General features: G+C 37.6%; 1 protein-coding gene across 6 annotated transcripts in view; it reads right to left on the bottom strand.

Annotated features, from left to right (window-relative positions):
- The window catches only part of CNKSR2 (connector enhancer of kinase suppressor of Ras 2), a 209,964-nt gene that overhangs the window by 131,123 nt on the left and 61,365 nt on the right, over window positions 1–17,476 (bottom strand). For all 6 annotated transcript variants that reach the window (XM_027689124.1, XM_027689125.1, XM_027689119.1 and 3 more), the window contains exon 5: window positions 1,478–1,519. In XM_027689124.1, coding sequence (XP_027544925.1) covers window positions 1,478–1,519 — 42 coding nt within the window. The remainder of the gene's footprint in view (window positions 1–1,477; window positions 1,520–17,476) is intronic.

The following is a 17,476-nucleotide window of genomic DNA, read 5'->3' as shown; positions in this document are numbered from 1 at the left end:
CAAATATTGTTACCTCTTAAGGTATCTAATGTCTTCTCTTCTTTGACACAAGTATAAAAATACCATGTGCTCTCTCAAGGGCTTGACAGCAGTAGGCTTTTCCCCTCTTTTTTAATCTACTGTTAGATTGCTCCCCCCAGATTGTCTAATGGGCTAAACCCACAACACATTTTTCTGTCTTCCAAGGAGAGAGGTTAGAGGGAATTGTGACTGCTTTCAATTCCAATTCATCATCAACCTTTTCAGCTGCATGTGTAAAATATTACCTTTCAAATTTGAAATATGATCTCAAATCCTACCTTTTACTTATTTAGTCACAGATTTACCTCTTTCACCAATTGCTTTTGGTCAGCTCTCAGTTTCCTCAAAATTGTCTGTTGAAGACTGTATTAACTCTAAACACTGCCTTAACAGTCCTTTCTGCTAATTTGTAAAATATATATACTGTATATAGCAGATGTTAGAACTCTCATCTGTTATAGCAGACAACAAACATGTTTTGAAAACCAGGCTATATATAATGATTTCAAACTTATAGCACTTTAACCTTTGCCAAGATTATGCAATTAAAAACCTCCTTACTTAAATACTTGTAGAGATTGGCCTAGCATAGATGATCTCAATAAATTTGCTAATTCATTGTGTCCCACAGCTGAAAACATGTCAGTGTAACTTAAAAATACAAGGAGACTTATTATTCCACATCACTGTGAAACCAAAGTATCAAAAGCTTATAGAACTTAGCCTGTCAAGCATTTGATATGGGAGCAACAGGAAAAAAAAAGGGAAAAAAGGTACTGCAAAATTTACTGGGAAGTTCACCTTTTAAAATAAAGAAATGCAGTATTTTCTTCCTTAAGATCTAGTAATAAGACCAGTATAATATGAAAACCTACCTAAATGTGAAATATAATGAATAAATTAAGCCAACTCATTACTCACTCTGAGAGATATTATCTTCATTTCTAACTTTTAGAAACAAGATCTGGGTTAACTTAATATTCACTAAAGCTCAGCCACAACATGAAACAGAAATTAATATCTAAAACTTAGGCGCAGTTTTCAGACAAAGTTTACCCAAGCTTTTGACTCTCTATGCACCAGCTCTTCAAACTCATCATGTTCTCTGATGCCCTGAAGAATCTCTCTCTCTCAAAAAAAAAAAAAAAAAAAAAAAAAAAAAAAAAAAAAAAAAAAAAAAAGGCATTTTTCAAAATCACTCTTCTGATCATGGTTTACAAATAATATATGGGCCTGAGCCAGACAAACACAAACCCTTGCAAAGTTCCTGGCTTCTCATATGCCAGGTTTGTAACATTGTGACCTATTCACGAGTAGTTCTATACATTCACTCGGTCATATTCAGACTAGTTCATTTCACATTGGCACTGCATAGAAAAAGCATGAACCACACAGCTCTAAATTCTATGTGGTCTATACAAATACATTTTTTAACAGAAATACAAACACTACTCACCACATGAAGAATTTTATTCTCTGTTTCATATACTGTGCAATCCTGAAAAAAGTAAAGTAGAAAAGGCAGGTTAAGTTGGTCCAATCATTCCTCCTTCCTTGATTTATCATTAAAAAGAATTGAACTGAATTGAAAAGTCCTTAGGATGAAATGAAATATTTCAAAGACTTGGACAGAATGAAAAGATTCATGTAACCAAATTGTGAAGCCACCACAGAAAGGCAATACTGGTAAATGTTTATAACTATTCCCTAGCTCTTGTTGCTTCCTTCCTTGAGACAGATAGTGCTCTTTCTCCACTTTACATCCTTTCGGCACATACCAGCTAGTCCCATGTATACCAGACAAGTGTCTTCAACCAGTCACCCCTGACCATGGACAAAAATTACCTGCTTGTAGTGGTAACGCTGAAAAAGAGATACCAGCAATAGTCTTAAGTGACTAAGAAAGGAAACTAAGATGAACAATTCTTGCTGAGCTGAACTGACATGTTTGCACACTCTGCCAAAGAAGAGAAGGAAAACCCTGGGAGAAGGAAGAGGAGCTGATTGTTTATAACATAGCATGACATGGGAGGGAGGAGAAACGCCAAATAAAACACACAGGAAACTTGAGGCAGACCCTCTTGTTACACACAGCCTGCTGGGGACTGCATGTACATTCTTGTCAACTTTTGCAGCATTTGAGGCAGGTTCTATAGGCAAGACTAACAGACGGGAGTCTGGGACTGTGAAAGTTTTTCTGACAGGCCAAAATCTCAGTGGATATAAAGAAATGGAGTTAGCAAGGCAGAGAGTACATGAAAGACAACCAACACTGGTGAAAGAACCACTCTTTCTTAAGAGTAACTTTATAGTAATTAGTGCAAGCTCTGTTTAGAACAGATGCTTTATATCCTATCTAATAAACCACATGAAAAATGGGACTAAGTTTTCATGTTTAAAGTCTCGTTTTAAAATCAGTTTATTGTGCTAGAAAAAGAACTTTTTTTATATGCAACTGTTTTAAAAAGAATGAACTTTTAATCCATGAAACACTTTTAGTGTTACTCAGGCAAGAAAAGCCAATGTGTTCTTAAGCTTTATATAAAGCAACCCATGCAGAAGTAGCAGGTTGATCAGGGAGCATTTTCCTAATAACAGCTGTTGGCATTCAGGAAACATTTGCTAGTAAGTATAGCCAGAAAGAAAATCTAACACATTTAATTATATGCAGACATCAATGAAGTATTTGCAATCTTAGTAGCAAAACACACATTTCATTGTTATATGTGGGAGGGCATGTAACATTTTCAATCTGGATACATCTATTTTCTGCATGGTTTCTTATGAATCATTTTGCAAAAATAGCAGGAAGAGATTGCAACATTTATATTGAAGAACAAAAAAAAAGTGCTTTTAAGCAGACATAATTATTTCATTGGTAATAAGAAGACTTTACTGTAAGTTTAAACATTCGGCTTAGAGAGGATACTGTCTGAGAGGTTTCACTACTAAAGGAAGAAGGATTCTGGGTTCTCAAATACTCTATAGGTTTATTACAAACAAGAAAGCAGTGAATAACAGAGAAATACTGCTAAATCCTTGAAATTAATCTCTTCCATGATCATGAAGGAAGCTATATATGCTTATTTTCAGCAAACCAGCAGTATATATACAAAATATTAAAATATTTCTGAATCCACAAAAAACAGTAAAACAAGTGGAAAACTTCTCAGGCACCCAGTCTGTGAACAGATTCACCCTTAACTTCTCAACATATAATTCCCTACAAATTCAGGGTCTGGGAAGAGGAACTGCTAAATGAGTTCATCACTTAGCAGACAGCAGACTGTTGATATCACATCTTCATATTCAGGCAAGAGAAAAAGTAACAGTTCTGTAAACCATAAAAGACAGAAAAACTGGAGGAGAGTAAATGCAATGTTTCGGTAAAAAAAACACAAACAATTCCAAAATATATTTTTTTCCATACATGATTGATATCCAACTAAACGTAATTTAAGCATGAACTCGGGGAAAGATGCAGGAATGTAAAGAGCCATAGACCAGAGCAGCCCTGAAGCCTAGGCTTCAAAGAAACCTAGGAAAAGATCACCTAGCTGATCCCTGCAGCTCGTTTCAACTTCCTGCAGCCATCCCTAGAGATGAGGGCTGAGGCTGCTTCTGAACAGCCCCAAGAGCAAAAGCCACAAGTCACTTTCTGTCATAGGCAACAGCTCATTTCCCTTTGGCTGCCTTGTGCTTTATTTTTAAGCAAGAGCTGAAGATAACTGTGCCCACCCTCTACAAATATCCCTCAGGTGGCATGGTAAGCTGAATGCAAATTACTGGGGGCCTTTACTGCTTACAGTTATTGCTTTTTCATATCCATTTCAATTCAACTAAAAAAGCTTAAAGCACTTGAGAACTATAAAAAGTCTCTAATTATGCAATTAGAAATAATTTTTTATTCTTAGTAGCATACCACCCACACCTGGAGAATGCCTCTTCTTTCCATACAAGCCTATATCTTACTCCTGAAAGATTTTCTTAAATATCTGTTTAACTACAGTATAAAAACATTGCAATTAAGGCAAGAAACAGATCATATGCAAGTTTAGCATCAACTTTTTTCTACTTCAGAAAAGCAAGAACACACACAAAAATCTGCAACCAAGCTTTACTCCTACACAAGATAAAAATTTGCTATTCACTTAGTTAAACAATACTGCGATTATCTCTGAACTGAAATACACAGTTACAGCAAGGATGAGATATATTACTTTTACCTGTTTATTCTCTGAACTTTACACATATATTTACTCCCATACTATAACTGAAGCTAGGCTATATGGTCTTCTCCTAACCAACCAAATAAAGCTTCAGCTGAAACAGTATAATGTTATTTTCTAAATGTGGATTATTTTCTAGAAGATTAATGACACAGATTGTTAATAAAGCAACAAAAGAAGTGTTAATTTACATTTCCTGAATACAGCCAAATAGTGGCCGTAAGCAGTTTGAGAGAGAAAATGGGACCGTGTCATCCACAAAAAGAGGGACATAAAAGGGAAACATGAGAGAACAAGTTTATTACTAATATCAGATTTTCATAGTCACTCTCTCCAGTTCTGCCTCACGCATAAAGAATGGCAAAAGTGACCTTTGTGGAGGCAGCTGGAACTAGGCTGAAATCCCAAAAAAAGGGAAACATGAGGTCCAAAACTGGAAATAAAAAGAAAAGCAGTAAGGGAGAAAAATAAGAAGAGCAAGAACAAACCACACAAATTAGGGAGAGGATTCTTCTGCATTTTCAATTCCGGTATAGTTTTAAAATCTAATTTTAAGACTACCAGGCAAGTAGCAAGACCTACACTACACTGCAGCTGAGAGGCATCACTTATTTCTTCCAGAAGCTCTGACCTTCATAACCACAATTCTTGATTATTTCTACAAAAAAAATTGTGAGTTTTATCTGCACAGATCCTACCATAATGTCATAAGGAATAATTACTAAGCACATTTAAATTAAACCCATCGAATTAGACAGCACTGGCTTGTGGCAATGCTGCAAAATGTACACGTATCACTATGGCCTACCCCAGACATTGCTAGAACAAACCACATGTGAAACAACATACATAAAATACAAATATTTGTGGACTTCTTTTCAAAAGCAGTGTTTACGATGCTATATTTTTCCATTTTCTTTTAGTTCTACCTTCATTATTATTACCTTCTTTTTTAACATTTGTCTTCGTATGTCACAGAAGTGGGAAATGGAGTCAGCTAATTACACTAGCACTTTTCCTATACTTTGTTTTCTTTGCACCCAAGTCGATTAAATCTTAACTCAAAATGTGAAGTACTGAGATACAGAAGACCTGCCAACTCATCCTACTGCTCACATATCCCACAGGTAAAAAAATGTTCATGCAGTTCTCTAGCACTGTAACTATGGGACAACTATTCAGCAGAAAACTTCTATTTTTGCATACATATGATCTGGTGTACAAGTTCGAGTTGGCAACCTGTCAAATTACCTATTGCAATTACCTATCAAACACACCTCTCAGGATACTTGCAGGCTATACTCTCAAAACATACCATCATTATTACCACTACTACTACTGTTATTATTATTATTATTCATGGATTTGCCACATATTCTAGGCAGCTGCTGCACGGCACTCTTGGCAGTCTTTAAGTTCCTGTCAACTCCATAATTTAACTTAAGAATAAAATTATGCCAGTTAAAAAAATAAAATACATACATACAAATAGCTAATGGATAAAAAATTGAGAGAAATGCAGAAATATGTGCATTATTTCTTTTAGCAACATTTCAGCATTTCTACTAATCCTTAGATCAGAGTGCTCAGGAGACAGCATGGACTTGTTTCACTGTAATTTTTTGTTCAGCAGAATGCTTTAGGTGCTCATGTTTACATAATCTATTTTTTCCTCCAGGGCAAGGCAATTTCTTAGACAGAACTGATACAGAAGCAGGTTATATGATTTTCAGCAACAAACCCCAAATCTCTCAATTCTCAGGCAACATGTTAGCCAAAAAATGTCCTTTATAAATTCATATGATAGTGGCATTGCCCAGAAACAGGTTGTGTGATGGAGTAAACTGGAGCAACTTGTAAAGAACAAGAGCTTGCCATGGGATTATTCATTCTCCAGGCAGCTTTCAAGCCACTTCTGGTGGAACTTCTTCCCTGTTTTTTTCATTTATTTTCCTCTGCAGTCCAACTGAACTTAGATGAAGGCAACTGACATGTATGTATTTGTGTACATTGCGCTGGTTTTTTCTAGCATTTTGCACATAAAAATGTAGGCAATTGTATTAGGAACACCATTTTAAAAGTGGTAGTAAAATCACCTGGGAAATGCATCTTTCATGAGCAACTCCACTCATCTTCCATGTCTAGTTTCAAGAGGGCACCAGCTAGATTTTATGTACTGCTTAAAAACAGATGTCAGATAGAATTGCTGTCACCATTGTTTTTAAAGTCATAAAATGTTCTAGACTATGTAACTCCAGTACTCTATTTGTAACAAAAATAATGAATTACATGATTGCTAAAAGAGGGTTCAGATTCTCACGCATTGCCAAACCTTTGGAATAAAAATCTCTCTCGAGCAATGTAGCCATTGGTTGGAATTAAACCAAGCCATCCTTTAAATCCCTTTGCTTCTCAAATTGATTAAAACTGTAACTGAATCCTTTAATAGCAGTATAAGTCAAATGGATGATCTGTCGGTCTTGCTACTTAGCAACAATAAAAAATAATTAACTTGAGAATGCCCAGCCCCTTCAGACTCGGTACCACACCATGAAAAATAAGTTGTTCTGGCTTCAAGGAGCCTACTCTGAGCCTCTTCAAGTGTCACTAGCTTTAGGGAACTTATGCCACTGGCTCTAGAAAGGCTCATTTGGTTTGAATTCTGCCCAATTCAGCACTAGCAAGAGAGCCACAAGACTGAGGTTTGCTGGAGTTGTCACTGAGAGTTCTCACAGAGGTTCTCAAAAACAATGATGACAAAGTCTAAAGCTTTGCCAACACATGAAGAAGGCAATAGTCTTATAACTTCCAGTATATGTTGATTTATTATACCCTTCATTGCTTTTCTTGGACCAAGCCACTGGTACAAGGGTAAGACAGGTTGAGTTCATTTAGTCTTTCACTAAAATAAGAAAATACATAGAAAATATATCTAATACAGCTGATGGTAGGAATAAACAATGGCAGCTTTAAAATAACAAACTTGATTGATATCCTAGAATGGTTTGGGTTGGAAGGGATCTTAAAGATCATCCCAATACCCACTGCCATGAGCAGGGATGCCACCCACCAGGCCAGGTTGCTCAAAGCCCCATCCAACCTGGCCATGAACACTTACAAGGGTGGGGCATCCACAACTCCTCTGGGCAACCTATTTCAGTGTCTTATGACCCACACAGTGAAAAATTTTTTCCTTATATGTAATCTAAACCTGCTCTCTTTCAGCTTAAAACTATTACCCCTTCTCCTGTCCCCACATGCCCTTGTAAAAAGTCTCTCTCCAGCTCTCTTACAGTCCTCTTTAGGTACTGAAAGGATGCTATAAGGTCTCCCTGGAGCATTCTCTTCTCCAGGCTGAACAGCCCCAACTCACTCAGCTTGCCTTCATAGGAGAGGTGCTCCAGTCTTCTGATCATCTTCGTGGACTTGCTCCAACAGGTCCACATCCTTCCTACATGGGGGCTCCAGTGCTGGATGCAGCCCTGCAGGGGGGGTCTCATGAGAGGGGCAAATCACCTCTCTCGATTTGCTGGTCACACTGCTTTTGAAGCAGGCCAGGATATATGGTTGGCTATGACAAAATGCTGTGTTCTATAGTTCGTGATGATTAAAAAACTGATGGACACCATGGAACCCTGCTCAGACTGTGATTTACAAGTATGTCTGGGTAATTACTGCGATAGTAGAACACAAATTGGCAAAATATACAGCTCTGTTCAATCCCCTCCCCTCCAACTCCCTTTACAAAACCAAAAAACTCTTTAAATACCCCCAAAGCTACAGAAGTTGGCAAGCAGGTAATGTTCACTTCTGCCAACATGCAAAGAAATAAGAGCATGACACAGTCAGAGGCTTCCTGAGGTGTTTTACCACATCTTAGATTTTGAGAGGTCTAGCAGGTCTTTGGATACAAAAGGTATGGCTTTGGGGACACTGACAATTACACATTTGGAACAGAGGGAGGGAGAAAGGAAATACTTTTTTCCTGTCTTTCACCTAAAATGCAATAAGCTATACAACACACAGTGCTTGCACAGACAATCCTTGGCTACTGCCATACAAAATTAATTTTTAAAATTACACAGACGTTGTTACTACACCGTATTTCTAATTAACCATCCCAAAATATGCTCTTTCCATGACTTTCTTTCCACTGAGCTGCTCCAAAAGTCTCCCATCATGGCTGTTCTCACTGCCACAGTCCCAGGGAGCCCTATCCTCAGCTCTCCCCTTTTCTGCAACCTCTTCCCTATTGCTCAGCAGCCTCCTAAAATCATGCTGCTTTAATTATCATCTCTGTGCAGATGAGTCACAGTTCTCTGTTCCCTTCTGTTCACATTCACAGTTCAGAATCTCCTTCTGGATATTTGCCACCAGCCCTAACACAGTGTGCTGGAAAGCTGAAATCACGTTTCTTCCCAAACACTCCCTGTTCTCCCTTTCTTTCCCAGTCTCTGTCAACAGCTCCACCACCTTATGTCCCACAAGCTCACAACCTGGGTGCCATTTTCAACTCCTCTTCACTTCCCACACAAATCCTGTTGATTTTATTCCCATTGCCATTCAGAAATATTTGCTTTCATTCTCATGCTACAATTATTCAATCCCTGCAGTTCCTTGCCACTGGGTCTATGGCATCCTCACTCTACTATTATTCCCTTCCCCTCCACACTGAAGCCAGAACTCATCTGTACCTGCAGAACCCACTCTGTCCTCCCCCATCAGAAACATGCATAAGGACTGACAGGGATGGGAGAAGCAGAATGGTGAGCACACATCTTTTAACAAAGTAAGGGGAGAGGAAAAAAATCTCTATTGGAAAAATACAATGCAAGCTACTAAATAAATGCTACAAAAAAGAACATTTCTTATGCAACCCACACAAATGTTTCTAAAAGTCTAGAGCCTTTCCCTGAAAATGCAATAAACCTGCAGTACTCTAAGTTCATAACCTTTGTGTACAAACTAATAGCAATTACCCTGCCTACTGAGTACAAAGAATTGCTTTAATTTTATTTAAACAATCTGTGTGGAGTGGCACCTATCACCATAGTAACAGAATACTTCATGTAGAAATTTAATACAACTTACATAAATCACCCACAGATCAAGCAATCACTGGGCAAAATTGCTCTCTGGATTAAGAGAGATGCAATGGGTACACTAAGCTCTTTTATTCTATCTTTCTGAAGTCATTTTTCATTTCCAATTATTTCTACCCTTCCTCCTATAAAAGACATCATCTTGCTTTCCCTAGGGATCTGGTCACATATTAATTCTTACTTTGCATATAGAGAGTTACACTTCTTCCTTGTTTCTAAAATGAGCCAGTATACCATTAGGTCAGAAACTACAGCCAGTATTTTAGCACTGACTAAAATCACACTGATAGTTGCTCACATACCCCTCTGGAATCTAAGTGCTTTTGTGGTCTAAATTAAATTTCAGCTGTTCAGGTGATTTCTCTACTTGGTGACATTCTTAGCAGGTACAAATAAAATTCACTGAAGCTATCAACAGATGAAAGACTGAAACTGAGGCAAAAATGGTCCATCCAAAGGAGAAAAAACAGTCAAAACATTCTTTTTTCCACACCTCTAAATAAGCATCATGTATTTAAACCTCTTGTCTTTTATCACTGACATGTAAAATAGAGCTTGTAGCATTATGTGTTATGCAGTTCTTAAGTTTTCAATGTCACTTCCAAGACAATTTAGAAGTAAATAACTTTAATTTTTCAATTCTGCTATTCCTCTAGTACTGCCATGAGAAAGAATTCTGGTTTATAAAACACAACTACAGCAAAATATTTCATGTTTCATATTTTGCCTAGTTAGCTATTTTGCCAACAGAAGAAATGAAATTAATTGAACTGCAAAAAAGTAATGATATTTAGGTAAATGGCATTTCAGGCTCAATCATAACTCGAATGTTTCATAATGGACCATCTGAAATGATTTATGTATTTTTAATGGACTTAAGCAAATAAACACACACGTGTTCCTGAAATAAAGATAGTCACAACACTTTTTCATGCCTAAGGCTTTTACAGCCACTTAGCAACACATGGTTTCTGTACTTCACTACACTGAAGTACAATCTTGCTTCACTGCACCTAGTTACAGAGATCATACTGCCTCTGGGAAGGGAAATGTTTCCAAACTAAAAGAAATGCAGAGTCTTAATCTTCAAGTCTACTGATATGACCAACATAATCTTAATAGATCATCATGAATCATTCAATTTGCCATTTACAAAGAATTACGTAGTAAGCATGGCATATCCTCTCTTTGACTCTATTCAAATGGAAACTGTGATGCCACTCAGCGTGCACTGACACAGTGCCCACAACAATCAGTCTAAGAAAAAAAAGCTTTTATTTAAAGGAAACATATGAGATATGAAAACACATTTTCCCCTCTGTCTACACTTCATCTCAGTTTCCATCAGCTTTCTGCTACTTTCTGCAAGTGCTTCCATGAGTGCATGAGTTAACAGTCCCTGACTCTTTCACTGTCACCTTGACCCAGTCAGGCTCCCTTTCTTGGAAAAATTTAAGAGCTGAATTGGTTTACCACCATATGCCCCATCAAAAAGACTACTCCTTTTTTCACAAATTTTTCTGCTTTGTGTTTCATTTTCCCCCATATTCAGAGACTGTCAATCATTAATCTGGAAAAAAAACAACCAAAGAAAAAGAACTCCAAACAAGGTAACACCAACCCATTTTTGCTTTCTGGTCACTAAGCTTCTTACATACTCAGCATTCTTTTGAATATTTCAGTGTTTTTTTGATTTTGGTTTTTTCTTTCCATCCACTAGGCAAAGAAACCACTTTCTCCAAGAATGGAAGAGAAAACACAGCTAACAAATTCACAGGGCTTTACAGGGTTGTAGCTTCACAAGTTTGGGAAAAAAAATTCCACACCTCTTTACAGCATATATATCAATGACAACTAATGAGTCATCAAATTAGTAGTCCCAATAGACTATTACTGACATTTTAATCTTCGAGATATTCCATGCCTAATTCCATTTCAAAAAGCACTTCAAAACTTAAATCAAAGGACAATATATCTATAAGTAAGCCATTTCAAGGGGGGAAAAAAAGTATAATAAAAGAGCAGAAAGAAACTACCAGAATCATAAAAAGGCATCAATGCTAAGTACCTTAGGCACTTTTTACATTACATTAAATTACATCTGAAATTTTCCGTAAAATTGTGCTATAGATAAATAAGCTACTCCACTATGAAAAAGAGAAAAATATTACTAAAGAGCATAAATTGAAACAACTTTGATGTAGCTTCTTGTAAACAAAAAACAGCTTCATATTTCCCATAATCCTTTAATTTCTATTTTAGCTTATACATTATACATTGACTTTTAAAAGTCAACTGCAAGAGAACAACTGCACAGAACAACATGTATCCTGTAACACCACAACTTCTGAGGACTGCTTTGAACCTTATGTAACAGAAAATCTTGCATAAGAGCAGCACTTGAAGGATACAAGGTGAGTCTGAATTTCTGTCAGCATTATTGACAATGAGCTATAACACTCTCATATGAACACCCTTTTGATGTCATGTATATAGGCAGATATTGCCTGGGTATTGTTTTCAAAGGGAGCTTTTGGTTCTAACTTTCCCCCACATCTATTTAGCTACCCACTTGTACACTTACCCCCTACTTGTACACTTATCTAAAATGGGGGCATTTTGTATAAACAGTGTACTATGCCTCATCTCCTCGGATGGTAAGATTGATGGGGAGATAGACAATAGGTTAGCGAAGGCATATAGTGCTTTTGGAAAACTCCATAAAAGAGTATGGCGTAATAAACACTTGAAGAAAAGTACCAAGATCAGTGTTTACAGAGCCATAGTGCTGTCTACTCTTTTATATGGTTCCGAATCATGGGTCATCTACCGCCACCACCTGCGTCTCCTAGAACGCTTCCATCGACGCTGCCTCCGTACAATCCTAAACATCCACTGGTCAGATTATGTGACCCATACATCTGTTCTTGAACAGGCAGCAATCACAAGTATTGAGGCCATGCTACTGAGAACGCAGCTGTGCTGGGCAGGGTACGTCTCCAGGATGAAGGACCACCGCCTCCCTAAGATCCTGCTTTACGGTGAACTTGCCACTGGCTGCTGCAAGAGAGGAGCCCCAAAGAAAAGATACAAGGACTCCCTGAAACAACAACTCAGCCTCGGGCATATTGATCACCATAACTGGTCTACTCTGGCCTCTAATCGGGTGGCCTGGAGACAAATCATTTATAACGTGGCTGATGCTTTTGAGAAAGCACACAGGATCACCCTTGAGGAGAAAAGACAACGCAGAAAGAATCGAGCCTTGCAGAATATACCATCTAAGGAGTCTTTCTGCTGTGTCTTTTGCAACCGGACTTGCCTTTCTCGTATTGGCCTTTTTAGCCACCAACGCGCTTGCAAGAAAAGTGGGTAGAGCCCTTCCCAAATCTTCGTTCGCGAAGCCTGGCCATGATGATGTATACATATACTTTAAACTTCAAGAATGTGGCCTCCTCATCATGAACTATTTTTATTTAAAAAAGGGGAGAGGGAGGGCAATATTACCACAGTAGGCTAACAAAGATTTTCCTGCAAGCATTTGATAATAGAGTTAGGGTGGAAGGAATAGTTGAAAATTCAAATAAAAATCTTGAAAATTTAATATACAGCTGTATCCAGCAAACACATGTTGCTTTGAAAATATAAACAAGCTGGAAGCGCAAAGCAGCTTTAATGAGGAACCAATAAAAGATTCACACCACTAAACTATTAAAACCAGTTTATTAGCTAAAGATACCTGAGGTAATTAGCTACTTGGTATGACTTCAAATTTAAAAACTTTAAGCTATATTTACCAAGTCTTTAAAGTCCTTAATAACTAGGACTTAAAACAAAAGTGAGGAATTGTGATCGAAAACATTATACAAGAGATACTTTGTAAAAATAGTACTAAGGATATTATTCTTCTTCATTCATATATTTGATATTGTCCTTACCAAATGAATAGAACCATTTTATATTACTACATTTGGATCCTGAGTCAGAGCAGGGGAGCTAAGAAAGTAAATTTCCATTTTATCCTTTTAACTGGAAAACAAGCCTGAACTTAATGTTTCTCAGTGAGATTTAATATTTGAAAGATTCCTCATTGAAAGTTACAGACATTTGATTACAAAAACTGCAGTGGTATGCAAAAATAGTGCATTACTTAAGAAATAACTTGTGATCCTTTACAATAGCTTTTATCTGAAAAACAGCAATGGCTAAAAGCCCAACAAAGAATACCCTCCTGGCATGGGAAGTGCGTCCACTGGGGCAAGGAGTATATTGACACTTTTTTTTTGTATCTCAAATGTCTTTAAATGGGGAATAAGTTCGAAATCCCTTAGCTGATGCAGTGCACAGGGCACTTCTGCATGTGCTTCATATCAGAGCTTTTAGCTCCAAATCCCAGGTGGCTATAATGTCCAGACAGAGTATCTGTGGATGGTTGTCTTGGTCTTTCTTTGCTATTTTCCCTCCTGGACAGCACCTCCCAAACTGCATCACTAAAGTTCTCACCCCACATCATTCAAAATCTGAGTTTACCTCCAAATGTTGCTGTGAGACAGCTGATGTCAGACGTGTGCTGGGTCTGTTGGCCAAGTGACTCCCCTCCATCTCCACCCCTGTTACAGAGAATTGCTTCCACCACACAGCCCCTCTTTAAAATGGTATTTAGGCAGAGAACTAAATGCAGTGAAGCTTCTATAGAGGAGTATTTACATGCCTACAGCCACGCTTCTGCTGGAGCACATTGCTAAGTAAATCCCACAAGACATTAAAGCTGCAAGATAAACATTAGTGGTTTTAAAACTAAATAAACACAGCAAATCATTGTGAAAGCTGATTAGGGAAAGTAAAAAACGTGTGATGAGGGCTACTAATGATCACTATTAAAAAGCAATAAAAGAAATAGGGTGTTCAGCAGCAAAGATTTCTTTAAACGTGTGGTAACTTACGAAGTCAATATAAAATTAGGCTTTTCAGATATTCACAAGATTTCCAGGGTTTCAATTCTAAAGAAGAAAGCTTCTTAAGTTAAACTTTAATGAATTCCTAAGGAATAAAAGCATTGAGAATGAGAGTAAAAGCTACCTACAGATTGCCTAAGAAAGCAAGATATTTTCTGTTCCTTACGTTATCAGTGTAGCTACTGCTACCTTTCTAAAAAAAAGCCAGCACACTTAAAATGACCAGTTCTTGGCACCCCCTGAAGCTAAACAACCCAACTAACTAAGTCAATAGCAAGACTTCATGAACACCAAGACAAGAGGTTCTCACATTCTTCCTGATGTGCATTTGTGACTGAAACAATTCTGTTGGCACAAATCTAAATTCATGAATGAACCAAAGGGGAAAAAATGACAATCTAAAAATCTCACCCCCCCAACCTGTTCACCCATAGCCCTTTAACATTTATCTTGTCTCATCAAGAAAGAACAGGCCTTTTTTATTCATTGCAGAGGAAACAGACAAAACAGATAATGCTCAGCCTTTGATTCCTATAGAGAGGCAGATAGTGTAGGAGAGAAAGGCACAGTGCAAGGAAATGGTGGCAAAAATCATAATAGTCTCATGAATTTGTTTGTCTTTTTTTTCCTCCAGTGTTCTACTGCAAGGGAAGAGTTGATTATAAAAATGAGCAAGAATGCAATCCCTGAATTAAATAAGCCATCAGCAAGGATGATGGTATCAAGAGCAAAAACCTGCAGAGAGAGGCTATGAAATAATATCCTAAAATCCTAAGGGGGAGAAAAAAACCCCTAAGCCAAAATAAAGCAGCTGCATAGAAGTAGATGATTAGTGCAAATGTAAAGCAGGCTACAGTAACTTGCAGTGCTCTGAAGGACCTGCTTCCACTGGCAAATATCCACTGCACACTGGCCTATCAGGTCCTGGGCAATGTGCAAGACACATAGACAATTGAATGGTTAAAACAAAGTATGTGTCTTCCTGCATTTTATTCCAGAGTTGTCTCTAAGAAATTATTATAACTTGAACTTTGCTAATTATTTAAAGGTAAAAGCACAAACACTCAATAGATTTTCTTAGACTTCATACTTATAAGTGGGATGTAATTCTGTAATTTTTTCTTAATTATCCATTTAGTGCTGATAATAGGGGGGGACACGACTCAATATCACTAAACTCTATGAAGAAACACTGATATTACAATTAGCTACAAAATGTGCAAAATAAATCAAGCAAGCCACCATAATTTTGGCGCTTTTTACCCTCCATCTTGACTAAAGAATCATTTTTTGACTTTTGGTTAATAAATCTAAACATTAGCTGTAACTTAAACAACACAAAAAAATCCTGATGAAACTCAGTTACTGGAGTTCTATTTTTAAAGAGTATGAATGTCATAAAAATTCAGAGGTAATAAAATGAATAGACTCTACATTTGTGTAAACCTTTGAGCACTATAAAAAGCTGTTATCTGCTGTTAAAAGAAAAATTGCAACATTACCTTCTGTAGGTCTTTCACCAAAAAAAAAAATTATAAATTATTTTAATTTAATTCCTTTTAATACAAAAGGAAAAAGATTCCGAGACAGAAAAAAAACACCAGTTGAGGTGATACTGAAAGACTGATTTTACAGTCTTAAGAAAGCACAATGAGGATTTTTGGCATGCTCAATGGTCATATAGAAAAAAGCTCAGCTAAGACATTTGAAATGCAACATTGCAAGGCAATTGTTTTAAGTAGAGATCAAACCACAGGTGTTTGGGACTACTAATGGAATTTTTCATTATCATTCTTCTGACTACAGCCCAATTCGATTTCAGAGCATGCTTAAATTTAGACGCATAAATGCTCTTTTTGACTTTAAACTGTAGATTCAGGAACTGCTTCCTGATTGGGGAATTATGTTGTTCCTGAAGAATGTAAAACTGCTGTTTCTCCAAAGATATTAAATAATAACATTTACTCTCATTCACACTGAAAAATATACATAGAGATATATTTAACTATACCATAGTAAATTAGTAGTATCATGGATAGGGATGAATTTTTAAGAAAATAAATTGATATTAAGTTATTTCCTGTGAAACACTGCAGCAGTTGTTATTTTACCCACCTCCTCACTAATTGTGGGCACATGAAAATGGACCACATGGCTCTTCCCCTAAATTAAAACCTAGTCAGTGATGCACAGCTACTTCTGTGAAAAATGACCAGTTTGGACAAGTGGAAGGGATGCCGTCCATGACTATTTCTCCCACCCTATTGATCCCTTCTCACAACTCAACAAGGGCACAACAGGCCACAGGCCAGCAGACACAAAACAGACGTCATGCCAAAGGCAGCCAAGAAGTTGAAGGCCTGGGCACTTCTCCCACAGCCATCAGTGCTGGCACTTCCATCCCAGTTTGAGGCAGGCTGATGGGAGGAGCCCAGTGGGGAGCACAGGACGGCCAAAGGATGGACTGGCAGCATTACCCCTCCCCCCTGGGGCCTGGAAAGCAAACGGGCATCCTCACACTCTGCGGTCCATGGGGTGGGAAAAGCTCATGCTCCATTTCCACATCAAAACCCACACACAGAATTGAGGGTGAAAATAAAATAAATCTAAATGTGAGAAATTTGCATTTCCCAGGCTTGAACACACGGGACTAGTAATATTGCTTCTCTTGAACTCAGGTGGGAGGCAAACACAACTAATCATCAGTGTTGCACTCATTTATGAAAGGGTTAGAGAAAAACACATTTCTTTTATGAAAGGGAGAGTATCATTGTACAAAGTCACACTAAGAGGCCATAGAAGAGGTTTAGTTTTTCTTAGTTTGGACTGATGCTTCTGAAAACCAGAAAAAGTCTCGGTCCTCCTACCTAGCCCACTCTCTCCCTTTTTCTCCACTCTATCTTTGCAAGTGCAAACAATCCCCTCGAATTTCTGCTTGGCAGCAAAGAGACTTTTCATTTCAGCAGAACAACACATAGATAGAGACAGACCTAAACCAGGGTGGGGTGGGGAAGGTTCTCAGGATTCCACTCCCAAATGAAGCCTGTTAAGCAAGAGCTTCTCACTATCCACTTCTGGATTTCTTAAAGGTAGTATGTACAAAAATGTATTCAAATATTCTACCTCCGTGGGAACATGTGTCATCCTAACAGGTGTCTAGACAATATGA

Source organism: Neopelma chrysocephalum, unplaced genomic scaffold, assembly GCF_003984885.1.
Source record: "Neopelma chrysocephalum unplaced genomic scaffold, ASM398488v2 Primary Assembly neopelma1_76, whole genome shotgun sequence".
Taxonomy (NCBI): domain Eukaryota; kingdom Metazoa; phylum Chordata; class Aves; order Passeriformes; family Pipridae; genus Neopelma; species Neopelma chrysocephalum.
The sequence above is the reverse complement of the archived record's forward strand: the minus strand, read 5'-3'. Positions and strand labels throughout refer to the sequence as shown.